The sequence below is a fragment of the Mirounga angustirostris genome, unplaced genomic scaffold, assembly GCF_029215605.1.
Source record: "Mirounga angustirostris isolate CCGP_5_RB_7025 unplaced genomic scaffold, mMirAng1.0.hap1 SCAF_1, whole genome shotgun sequence".
Classification (NCBI taxonomy): Eukaryota; Metazoa; Chordata; class Mammalia; order Carnivora; family Phocidae; genus Mirounga; species Mirounga angustirostris.
Genome location: NW_026991709.1, coordinates 158,603,705 through 158,616,799, shown reverse-complemented (window position 1 = coordinate 158,616,799; position 13,095 = coordinate 158,603,705). Strand labels below are relative to the sequence as shown.

At 35.3% G+C, this 13,095-nt stretch overlaps 1 protein-coding gene across 9 annotated transcripts in view; it reads right to left on the bottom strand.

Moving 5' to 3' along the window:
* The window catches only part of KBTBD12 (kelch repeat and BTB domain containing 12), a 74,216-nt gene that overhangs the window by 46,627 nt on the left and 14,494 nt on the right, over positions 1-13,095 (bottom strand). For 7 of the 9 annotated variants that reach the window (XM_054504545.2, XM_045904211.3, XM_045904210.3 and 4 more), the window contains one exon: positions 10,890-11,040. In XM_054504545.2, the coding sequence (XP_054360520.1) occupies positions 10,890-11,040 (151 nt within the window). Of the gene's footprint in view, positions 1-3,694; positions 10,733-10,889; positions 11,041-13,095 lie in introns of those variants that run through there. The other 2 variants (XR_006795695.3, XM_045904214.3) reach the window with 2 other exon arrangements.

Here is a 13,095-nt window from a genome sequence, read left to right as displayed (position 1 = left end):
AAGTGATTTTTCTGCATCAATTGACGTGATCATGTGGTTTCGTCTATAGGATTAATATAGTAGATTACATTGATTAATTTCTGAATATTGAACCAATCTTGCATTCCCAGGATAAAACTCACTTTTGGTCACGGTGTGTTATTCTTTTTATATATTGCCGGGTTGAACTTGCCAATATTTTCTTGAGGATTTTTGTGTCTATGTTCATGAGGGATATTGGTCTGTACTTTTCTTTTTCTGTACCATCTTTGGTTTCAGATCAGGCAATGCTGCCTCATAAAATGAGTTGTTGAGTGTTTCCTCTCCCTATATGTCCTGAAAGGGGTTGCAGAATTGGTGTTATTTCTTTCTTACGTGTTTGGTTAAATTTACCAGTGAAAACTTCTAAGTCTGGCAATTTATTTTTTGGAATGTTATAAACTAAGAATTCAATGCATTTAATAGTTTGGAGTTCCTGATTTCATCTTGAGTGGCTATGTAGTTTGTGGTTTCCAAGGAATTGGTCCATTTCATTTAAGTTGTTGAATATATGTGTCTAAAGTTTTTTGTAGCACTGCTTTGTTATCCTTTTAATGTCTGTGAAGACTATAATGATATGCCCTTTCTCATTTCTGATACTGGTAGTTTGCACCTTATTTCTCTTTTTATTTGTCACTCTTGCTAGATGTTTATCAATTGTATTGATCTTTTCAAAGAAACAGCTTTGGTTTCATTGATTGTCTCTATATTTTATTTTATTTTTTTAGCTTTCAATTTCATTGTTTTCTTCTCTTATTTCCTTCCTTCTGCTTAATTTGGATTTATGTTGCTCTACTTTTTCTAGTTTCCTAAGGTGAGTGCTTAGATATTTGAGACCTTTCTTCTTTTCTAATGTAAGCACTAAATGCTACAAATTAAATTCTAAGCACTACTTCCATAGCACGCTGTAATTTTTTTTTTAAGATTTTATTTATTTTTTGACAGAGAGAGACAGTGAAAGAGGGAACACAAGCAGGGGGCAGTGGGAGAGGGAGAAGCAGGCTTCCCACTGAGCATGGAGCCCGATGCAGGGCTCGATCCCAGGACCGTGGGATCATGACCTGAGCCAAAGGCAGATGCTTAATGACTGAGCCACCCAGGCACCCCCATAATTTTTGATATATTGTGTTTTCATTCAACTCAATATATTTTCTTTTTTAAAAATTTTTATTTAAATTCTAGTTAACATACAGTGTAATATTAGTTTTAGGTGTATAATATAGTGATTCAACACTTCCATACAACATCTGGTGCTCATCACAAGTGCACTCCTTAATCCTCATCACCTATTTAACCCATCCCCCCACCTCCCTTCTGGTAACCATCAGTTTGTTCTCTATAATTGTCTGTTTATTACTGAGAGAGGAATGTTAAATAAATCTTTGTTGATTTGTCTCTTTCACCTTTCAGTTCAATTTTTCCTTCACGTATTTGGAAGTTCTATTGTTATGTGCATACACATTTACTGCTGTTTTGTCTTTTTGGTAAATCAATCATTTTATCATTATGAAATGTCTTCCTTTATCCCTGGTAATTTTCTTTGCACTGAAGTTAACTTTGACATTAATATAATCACTCCAGCTTTCACTTCATTAGTTTTGCATCGTATATTTTTTCCATCCTCTCACTCTTAAATTATCTACATCATTATAGTTGCAGTGGATTTCTTGTAGACAGCATATTATTAGATCATTCTATTTTTAATCCATCCTGACAGTTTCTGTTTTCTGATTGGTATCATTATCCCATTTGCATTTAAGGTAAGTATTTTTATGGCTGGAATAAGGTCTATCATTTTGTTTGTGTTATGGGTATTCCCTCTGCTCTTTGTTGTTATTGTTCCTCTTTTTCTCCTTGTCTACTCTCGGATTACTTGAACATTTTTTAGTTTTCTATCTTAATGTATTTATTGTGATTTGACTGTATCTCTAACTATAGTTCTTCCAGTGGTTGGTTTGGAGATTAATAAATTAACACTTCATAGTCTACTTAGAATCAATATTTTGCCATTGTAATTGGAATGTAGAAAACTTGCTCCCTTCTAAGTCCTGTTAACCTTCCCTCTTTATGCTATATAAATATATGTCTCATACATTACATGCATTGAAAATCCCATCAGAAAATGTAGTTTTTTACTTTCAATCAATAAAGGCATTCTAAAGCACTCAAAAGGAGAAGAATTTTCTATTATATTTACCCAGGTATTTACCATTTCTATTGGTCTTATTTCATTCCTGATGTTCCCAGTTTCCTTCTGTCATCATTTCCTTCTGTCTGAAGAACTTCCTTAAACAATTCTTTTGGAGTAAATCTACTTGCTACTTGCTAGAGTAAATTGTTTTAGAGTAAAGCTATTCCCACGCATTTTAGTTTTCTTTCCTTGAAAGTATTTCATTTCCGCTTCTGAAAGATATTTTCATGAAATATACAATTCTATGTTGACAGTTCTTTTAACACTTTAAAAATGTTTTTTCCCTGCCTACTTGCTCCCATGGTTTTTGATGAGAAATCATCTTTTCATGTGCTTGCCAGATAGGCATATATCTTCTTATGTGAAATGTCTATTCAAACCTTTTGCCCATCTTAAACTGGATTCTTTTCTTATAATTCAGTTGCAAAAATTATTTACAAGCTACTTGTATTCTGAATACAATTTTTTTAAAAAAGATTTTATTTATTTGAGAGATAGAGAGTGGGGAGGGGCAGAGGGGGTGGGAGAAAGAATCTGAAGCAGACTCTGTACTGAGCCCAGAGCCCAGTGAGGGGCTTGATCCCACAACCACAAGATCATGACCTTAGCCAAAACCAAGAGTTGGATGCTCAGCCGACTGAACCCCCCAGGCACCCCCTGAATACAAATCTTTTATCAGATAAACGATTTATAAATATTTTCTCCCAGTCTCTTGCTTGTCTTTTCTTTTTTCTTAATGTTGCCCTTTGAAGAACAAAAATTTTTAAATTTTAAGAAAGTCCAACTCAACACTTTTCCTCTTATGGATCATGCTTTCAGTTTCATATCTTTGTTAATCCAAAGTCACCACATTTTCTCCTATGTTTTCTTAAGTCTGGAGTCCATACTGAGGTTTTTGTGGGGGTTTTTTCTTTCCTTTTTCCTTTCCTAAGCTCATTGGTTTGCATATAGCTACCCAATTGTCTTGGCATATTTGCTGAAAAGTTCATCTTTCCCCACTGAATTGCCTCGACACCTTTGTCAAAGACCAATTTATTATTAGACTGTCATTTCTGTTCTATTGATTTAGCTGCCTGTCCTTAGGCCAATACCACTATATCTTAATTACTATAGCTTTATAATAGGTTTTTAAAATGAGTGAAGTCCTCAAACTTTATTCTTTTTAAAAATCATTTTGGTTATTCTACATCCCTTATGTTTTCACATAATTTTAGAATCAGCTTGTCAATTAAAAAAAACAATGTTGGTTATTTACAATAGCCAAATTATGGAAGCAACCTGTGTCCACTGATAGATGACTGGAGAAAGAGGGTATGGTATATATATGCAATGAAATATTATTCAGCCATTAAAAAAAGGAAATCTTGCCATTTGCAGCAAGCTACAGAGTGTAATGTTAAGTGAAATAAGTTAGTCAAAGAAAGACGAATACCATATGATTTCACTCATACGTGGAATTTAAGAAAATGAACAAAGGAAAAAAAAGAGACAAACCAAAAGACCTTTAATTATAAAGAAAAAATATGGTTACCAGAGGGGAGGTGGGTGGGGGAAATGGGTGAAATAGGTGAAGGGGATTAAGAGTACACTCATCTTGTTGAGCACTGAGTAATATATAGAATTGGTGAATCACTATATTATACACTTGAAACTAATATAACATTGTATGTTAACTGTACAGGAATTTAAAAAATTAAAAAGTATTTAAGACTACAAAATAGAAATAAAATAATGCTGGGATATTATAGGGGTTGTATGGAATATATAGCTCAATTTTGGGAGACTTGCTATCTAAACGATATTGAATCTTTGAATACATAATCAAGGAATATATCTCATTTATTTAGATCTTCTTTAACTCTTGGGAGTGTTTTATAATTTTCTGCATATGAGTCTTACAGTTTGGGGGTTATATGTATTCATATACTTCTCCTCCTTCTTTTAAGTGGGCTCCATGCCCAGAGTGGAGCGCAATGCAGGGCTTGAACTCATGACACTGAGATTAAGACCTGAGCTGAGATCAAGAGTTGGATGCTTAACTGAGTCACCCAGGCGCCCTTCTTCTTTTTGATACTATTGGAAATAGAATTATTTTCTCAATTTCATTTTTGGAATGTTCATTGCTAGCACATAGAAATACAGTTAGTTTTTGTATATGATCTCATATCTTGTGATCTCTTTAGCCTGTGACCTTGGCTAAAATTAATTATTAGCTCTAGTAGTCTTTATTTCTTTCTTTTTATTTATTTACTTTTTGTAGCTTCATTAGGATTTTCTACACACAAGAATATATAATCTGTGAATAAGGACTTTTTAATTCTTCCTTTCTAATCTGTATACCTTTAACTTCTTTTTCTTGCCTTATTGCATGGGTTGGAACCTCTGGTTCAATGTTGAATAGGAGGAGCAAGAGCAGGCATCTTTCCCTGTTCCTGACCGTAGGTAGAAAAATCACCACTAAGTATCATCTTAGCTGTAGGTTTTTCATAGACACCTTTTAACAAGTGGAGGAAATTCCGTTCTATTCCTAATTTGTTGAGAATTTTATCAAGAATGGGGGTTGAATTTTGTCAAATGCTTTTTCTACATCTATTGAGGTGATCATTTGGTTTTTGTCCTTTATTAAAATGGTGTATTACATTGAGTTTTGGATATTGAGCCAACCTTGCATTCCTGCATTTCTGGGCTAAATCCCACTTGGCCATGGCATATAATCATTTTTTATGTTGCTGGAGTCACTTTGCTTATTGTTTCTTAAGGATTTTTTATGACACATAATAATTTTTATGTTGCTAGATTCAATTTGCTAAGTGTTTCTTAAAGATTGTTGAATCTAGGGTCATGAGGGATATACACCTATAGTTTTCATTCAATTTAAAATATTTTATTTCCTTTGTGATTTCTTTACCCAAAGTTTTAGAAGTATGCTGTTTAATTTCCATATATTTGAGGATTTCCTTTTTCTGTCTTTGATTTATAATTTAATTATTTTATGGTCAGTTATTTACTTTGAATAACATCAATTTAAAAAATCTATTGAGGGGCACCTGGGTGGCTCAGTCAGTTGGATATCTGCCTTCAGCTCAGGTGATGATCCCCGGGTTCTGGGATCAAGCCCTGCATCAGGCTCCTTGCTTCTCCCTCTCCCTCTGCCCCCCCCCCCCCCCGCCTTGTTCTCCCTGTCTCTCTCTCTCTCAAATGAATAAATAAAATCTTTAAAAGAAATAAAAATCTATTGAGACTTGTTTTATGACCTGGCATATGATTAAGCCTAGAGAATGTTCCATGTACACTTGAAAAGAATGTGTATTTCACTATTATATGTGCGTACTACAAATGTCAGGTAGGTTAAGTTGGTCGATAGTGTTGTTCAAGTCTTTATCATTTTGCTGATTTTCTGTCCAGTTGTTCAATCAATTATTGAAGGTGGGATACAAATCTCCAATGGTGATTTTCTAGTTCTCATTTTAGTTTTTGCCTCATGTATTTTAGAGCTCTGTTGTTGGGTGTGACACATTTATAATTGAGATATATATATAATATATGTATATATTCCTGGCATATTGATCATTATTACAAAATTTCTCTTTATAGTAATAGCTCTTAAAGTCAATTTTGTATGATAATGATAAACCGTCTTCAATTCTCTTAAAGTTACTGTTTGCATGGTAGGTCTTTCTCTATAAAATAATAAAACTTTCAACTTATTTATGTAATTGAATATAAAATATGTCTCTTATAGACAGCATATACTTGGTCTTATTTTCTTATTCAGTCTGAAATCTCTACCTTTTGATAGAAGTATTTGGTCCATTCCCATTTAATGTAATTTTTTATGTAGTTGGATTTACAACGTCTCATATTGTTTTTGTTCCTCTGTTCCGCCTTCACTGCCTTCTTTTGTGTTTATCATTTTCTAAGTGTACCATTTTAATTCTTTTGATTTTTAAACTATTTGAAATTTTTTTAGTAGTTGCTCTAGAAATTCTAATATATATGTTACTTTATCACAATCTACTTCAGGTTAATACTGCCTTAATTTTATTAAAATATAGCAACACTGTTCCAATATATCTCTTGTTCCTCTCCAATTCTGATAGTTATATGTACTATATCTACATATGTCATAAATCCAACAGTATAGTTCCATAATTATTGTTTTATCTGCTCTTATATCATTTAAAGAAATTAAGAGATAAAAAATTGAATATGTATAAAGTCTTTTATATTTACCTATATATTCGTCATTTCCAGTGCTTTTCATTTTTTCCTATGGATTAGAATTATTCTGGTATATTTCTTTTTAATCTGAAGGATTTCAGTATTTCTTTAGTATTCCTTTAGTATTTCTTGCAAGTCTGCTAGCCACAGATTATCTCAGTCTTTATTTATCTGAGAACGTCTTTGCTGGACTTTAATTTTAAAATAATAGTTTTGCTGAACATAGAAGATGGACACAGAAACATTCTTGGTTGAGTATTTTTCCTTGTGGTACTTTGAATATATTATTCCAGTGCCTTCTTGCCTTCACTATTTCTGATGATAAGTCACCTGTTGAGCATATTATGATGTTATGATCATATACTATGATCTATATGTTATTTTTTTCTTATTGCTTTTAAGAATTTTTTGTCTATGATATATTTCAGTGAATGGTCTACAATGTGTTTAGGTGAGGATCTCTGTGAATTTAGCTTATTTGGAGTTTAATGAACTTCTTGGATATGTAGATTAAAGTTTTTCCATCAAGTTTGAGAAGCTTTTGACGAAAAAAAATTCTGCTCCTTTCTGTCTTCTTTTGGGAATCATACCTATGTTGGTAGACTCGATGGTATTTTATATTGTCTCTGAGGCTTTGCTAATTTTTCTCCAATTTCCCCCTCTCTTCTTCAGATTAATAATTTCCACTGACCTATTTCAAGTGCATGGATTCTTTCTTCCGACAACTCAAATCTGTTTTTGAGCCCACTTAGTAAATTTTTCATTTGGGTTATTATACTTTACAACTTTAGAATTTCCATTTGGTTCTTTTAGATAATTTCTATTTCTTTATTGATATCATTGGGGAGTCACTGTCATTTTATTTTCCTTTAATTCATTAAAGGAATTCTTTAAAAATTCTTTAAAAATGATTTTTGTTCATTCTATGAACATATATTTAATAGGTACTTTGAAGACTATGCCTGCTAAATCTAACATCTGGAGCCCCTCAGAGACAGGTTTTATTGAATGCTTCCCTGCCCCTGCCCCAGCATGGGTTACACTTCCCTGTTTATTTTCCTTTGTATGTAAATTTTTGTTGGTAACTAGACATTTAAAATAATACATTGTAGCAACTTCTAATTTTATTTTTCCCCCTAGGGTATTTTTTGTCTTTTGTTATTGTTGTTGTTTTTAAGTAATTTGCTTAGATTTAATATGCCTCTCCTGTGGTTTGTTTTGGTTTCTCCTCCATTTTTAAAAATGTTCTCTCTCTCTCTCTCTCTTTTTAAAGCAGAGGTGTTACTCTTATTTCTTCATGGGTCAGGTCAAGTATTGTTGTACTCAAACAATAGGAAGGCTTCCAGCCTCGCTTGGTGGGTCTATGTGGAGGTTGGGAGCACATTCAAAGCTCAGGCAGTTTTCAAGTCTACCATGACTTTTACCTTCTGCCTGGCCTTCTCAGATCTCTGTACATGAGCTCAGACTCCCAGTCATCCAGGAATGTGTGAAGAGCTTATATCCTCTTATGGGCTCCATGTCTATGCAGCTTCCCTAGTCTCCAGGGATGTGTGGAGAATTTATCAAGCCCCTCTAGGACTCTCATATCCAGGATTTTCCTGGAATGTCCCTATTAAATTTCTGGCTAATTCTCCTGTCTGCTGCTGTCCCAAGCAGGACTAAAAGCTCAGGTTAGAAGAAATGTGGGCTTTTCCCATTTGTCACTGTGAGTGTAGGTTCCCACCCTTCACTCCCAAACGTGTCAGCCCCCTCTGGCAAACAAAGATGCTGGTTTTCACAGCTAGCCCACTCTGCTAGAATTCCCATGCTGGATCTACTGGGGTAGGGAACTGGGGCAGCTCAGGAAAGAATGCCAAGGACTGCCTGAAAACTTACCTCAAGTTCAGCAGTTTTGAGAAGATAAGCTCTTCTCAATTTATTGTTTTTGGTTGGTTTCTAGAGATCTGAAATGGTTGTTTTTGAAAAATCTCTCTGGTTTTATAGTTGCTTTTTGGGGAGAGGATGTCAACTCATTCACTTCTTCATAGTTGGAAGCCTCCTGCTTTCACTTAGCTTTTGGCCTGCTAAATTCCTACTGCCATTACAGATCTTAGAAGCTCTTCAGAAAAATTTTAAAAATGTTTTCCCAACATTTTTTTTTTGGCATTTTCAGTGGATTAGTCTAGATATCTAGTCTGTTATACAGAAAAGTTAATGCTTTATCAGTTTTTTATGACCATTAAATGAATTTCTTTATGCAAAGAATTCAGCAAAGTATCTGTAACACAAAGGGGCTCAAAAACACAGTGGTTATAATAATGTCTGAACACTTACATTGTAGGGATTTTACAACTTTGTTTTATTTAATCATGACTCAGTTCTGAATATCCAGAAACTATATTCTAAGCTACTACAAAAGCCTTCCTGGCTGGTCTCTCCATTTTCAGTCTCTTCGAACCTTTGATCTGTTCTTTAATCCTCACCTCACCAATACTCCCCAAATATATATTTTTTAATTTTGTTTTATTTTATTATGTTAATCACCATACAATACACCATTCGTTTTTGATGTAATCATGTTGCTTCTGCATAGTTTTTCATTACTTACTATTATTCTCTTGGTTTTCCACTATAGTCCTTTGTAACCTGGCTCCCAGTTTACCTGTAAACTCTGTCTCCTGCAGCTCCCTGCACCTGGTGGGTTCATTTACTAACTCTCCTTTCATTTTCTATTCTTACTATCTCCACTCTCACCGCCAAGCTTTGGCTTGAGTTTTCTCCTCCTCATCTTCTTCCCTGCCGCTCTGCACCATCTCCCTTCCTGGGTGTACCCTTCTCTCTCTGTCACCTACCCAGTTCTTACGGATCCTTTAACATCTGCCTCCTTTCATTCATCTAGTGGGCATTTGTTCATGCCAACAAGGGTGAGCTCCAAAGGCTGTCTTGAAGGTGCTTTTCCCCATATAACTTACCAAAAACAAAACATTACATTTTTATCCTACATCTCGCCTAGTTGTGGCTCCACATTAGGCAGAAATCTCATTTTTGTTCAGTTGATAAATCACTTTTATCCCACTTTTGACTACCTCCAACTTTAATATAATTAGGAGATCAGCCCTTCCCTCCCTGGAGTTATACATCTATCCTAAGCAATCTATCCTGGTTTAGATATTGTCTCTTCTGGGCCTATGACACAGCATATGGTTATAACCAAGTAACAAATATATTTCCAGAGGAAAAACTTAATTATAATTACGAGTCTCATCACTGAGGTAGTCATAAATTATGTTGCATAATGTTCTTAAAATTATAAAACTATTAATATTTGAGTGCATTAATTATTTTGTTTCATGCTGTGCAGGCAACCAAGAGATAATGGCTTCCCTTTAGCAAAAAAAAAAGTCTATTCAAATGCCTGGTTTGCTCTCAGCCCGTATCTCAAGTTTTTTCTTTGCCTTCTTTTTGGTATCCATCACCTTCCCTATGTTTTTGCCAGTTAGTCATCAGTGTGCATGAGATGAAGTAGAGAATACTGGAATCCTTATCAGTTTACCAGCCGGTCAGCCTCCTTGACCCAGTCTCACCCTTTCCTACACAGGACAAGGACAGTGGGAGAGGGAGAGGAGGTCATGAAATGTGCTTAGAAGAGCAAAGGACTTAATAAAAGAGGAAAAAATAGGGCGCCTGGATGGCTCAGTTGGTTAAGCGACTGCCTTCGGCTCAGGTCATGATCCTGGAGTCCCGGGATCGAGTCCTGCATCGGGCTCCCTGCTCGGCAGGGAGTCTGCTTCTCCCTCTGACCCTCCCCCCTCTCATGTGCTTGCTCTCTCTCATTCTCTCTCTCTCAAATAAATAAAAAAAATCTTTAAAAAAAAAGAGGAAAAAATAAGAAGTGAAGAAGGATAAGGGAAGCATAGGAGATGTTCTAGAATTTTTACCCACTTGAGTGGAAATGAACCAGTCTTTCACAAGATCACACATATTTAAGAAATAAGAAAAAAAATACATTCAGATGAGAATTATTTGATAACACCTCTACAGAAATTTGGTGGGTGAGGCAAAATGAAGAGGGCTGGCATAATGTGTGTCTTACCTATGGTGGCTTACTCTATTAGCACAGATAATCACAGTTGGTTGCTAAAACACACACTTCATCAACCAAAGGTGGCCAAAGGCTTATTCCCACTTCAAAATATTACTTGATACTATATATAAAGATGTATCATTATTGTTCTCGAATTCCAAGGGACTTGAAAATTCCATACAAATAATTTTGTTTTCCATAAGTCAGTGGACTTCCATTTAATCTTATCTGACTGTGCTCTAGAAAAACAAGAAACAAAAAAAACACATTTGGCTAGTTACAGATACATCTGAACTGGGATGCAAGAGGAAGGGAGAATAGGTCATTTTTACTAAGGCAAACTGCTGAGAAAAATAAAAGTAGTCATACTCTTTTAGCAATCTGCTTTCTTCTTACCCAAAACATAAATCTCACTGTTGACTACAGCTGTACTGAATCGGTATTTAGAGAACTTCATGGGCGCCCGCTCTGTCCATTGATCTTGGCTGGGGTCATACTGCAACAGTCTGTTGCTTAGTCGATCCGGTTCTTCATCAGGGAGATCCATCTGTGTGAGATATGACAGCTGATATAATAACATACCACTCGGAAATCTCTGTGAGTACGTGAATGCAATTAATCTAAGCAGACAGCCAAGGAGATGAAGAGGAGTTAGCTGCTGAGACTCACACTCACAAACACACCAGATCCCATGACTTGGGGTGATAAGTCTACCGTCAATGTCAGAGGAATTTGGACTCTGTAATAATGGAGCTCTGGGGTCGGCTCACAGCAAACAATCTGTGATCTGAGCAAGGAGACAAGACAGCACTTTTTAAAAAAAATGAAGCAATGGCAGAGCCTTAAAAATGAAACCCAACTTTCTTGAACAGTATTTAAAGTGCAATTTTATTTCAGCAAACTTTATAGTGCTAGAGTTTAATGATATTTGTGAGAAACTCATTTTAATAATTCATAAGGCATTTTTCTTTATATCTTTCTAATCCAAATGGAACAAAATTCAGAAAACATTTTAGTGTTTTAGTAATTAGAGTATTTTTATACTATAATTATGACCTATATGGGAATGGGCTGAACTTCATCTTCAAGATTGATGGATTAATATATATTATTTGCAGTTATTTTTATGTATTTATTTTACTTATATACATTTTTAATGACTAGAGACAGTAAAAATTGAACTATTTATTCTTATACACATGAATATGGCTTCCCCTGATCATAAACTTCAGGCAAAGTAGTGCTTTTTTGCCTTCAGTGTGTCAAGAACTTTTATAACTTCAGTCTAAGGATGCTTTTAAATGTCTTTTGTTTTGGATGCAGGTGTTTGACACAGAAATAATTGCCATACTTATGAAAGTTGTAATTAATTTAATTACTTTAAATACACCAGGGATATGATCATTATGATGCAATCACAACCCCAGGTTATCTTGCAATTTAATGTATTGTATTAGATAGGGACCAGCAGAAGCTTTTGTTATGCAATAAATATCCATGTGTCATTTGTTCAAAGACATTATTCTGTAACACGTATTGACTTTATTGTTTTAATTTTCCTTCTAATTTTTAAGTATTTGATCTTTATTTTAGTGGCAAGAAAACCAAAGAAAAGCTTCTACATTGTCTTTGGAGCTTATTCATGCAAAATAACTATGTAATGGATAGCTCTGAAAATGCATAATTACAAAGGTTTTAGCTACTAGCTGTGATTAAATCTGTACTACGTTTTGATACACAGGACACATTTCAAAATGTATTAAATGTGATGTTCAAGGTTTAAAAACAGGTATGATATATGGCAAAATCCAAGCTTATGAAATGAATACAAAAAGCATCAGTGTTTTCAGTTTTATCATGAAGCCAATTTCCCAAACAAGAAAGCATATAGGCAAAAATAAGTTTGCTTTCTGTCATGGGGATGGACAATGAGCTAGTAAGATTCATCTTTTTTTTTTTTTTAAAGATTTTATTTATTTATTTGACAGAGAGAGACACAGTGAGAGCAGGAACACAAGCAGGAGGAGTCGGAGAGGGAGAAGCAGGCTTTCCGCTGAGCCTGGAGCCCGATGCAGGGCTCGATCCCAGGACCCTGGGATCATGACCCGAGTGGAAGGCAGACGCTTAACGACTGAGCCACCCAGGCGCCCCGCTAGTAAGATTCATCTTCTGAGAACAACTGGTAGGCCAGGGCAGAAGGCAGCTGGCCTGCTACTACCACGAGAGTTCAAGGCACGGTGGGGATGGGGGGCGAACACCCAGAGAGAAGGGGAGGGCCCCTGTGGTCATGCTCTACTGACTCAGCAGTCTTGGCTTGCCATCTCTTTGCTGGGCTTCCATGCAAATGATATCCTGGTTTCTCTATCCGCTGGTGCCCAGCAAAGCCATAAAATGTTTTAAATCACAATATACTTTTGTGGAAATGACTGGGCCATCACAGGTTGAATATTCTGGTTTCCCATGTAGAGTAAGAACTTTAAATTTGGAAAAGACCTGAGCCTTACTTGCCTCAGCTCACACAACTATTAAGCAGACAGAAGTGGAATGAGGATCCAGTGCCTCCACCTCTTGCTTAGATGCTCACTACAGATAATTTCTCAGC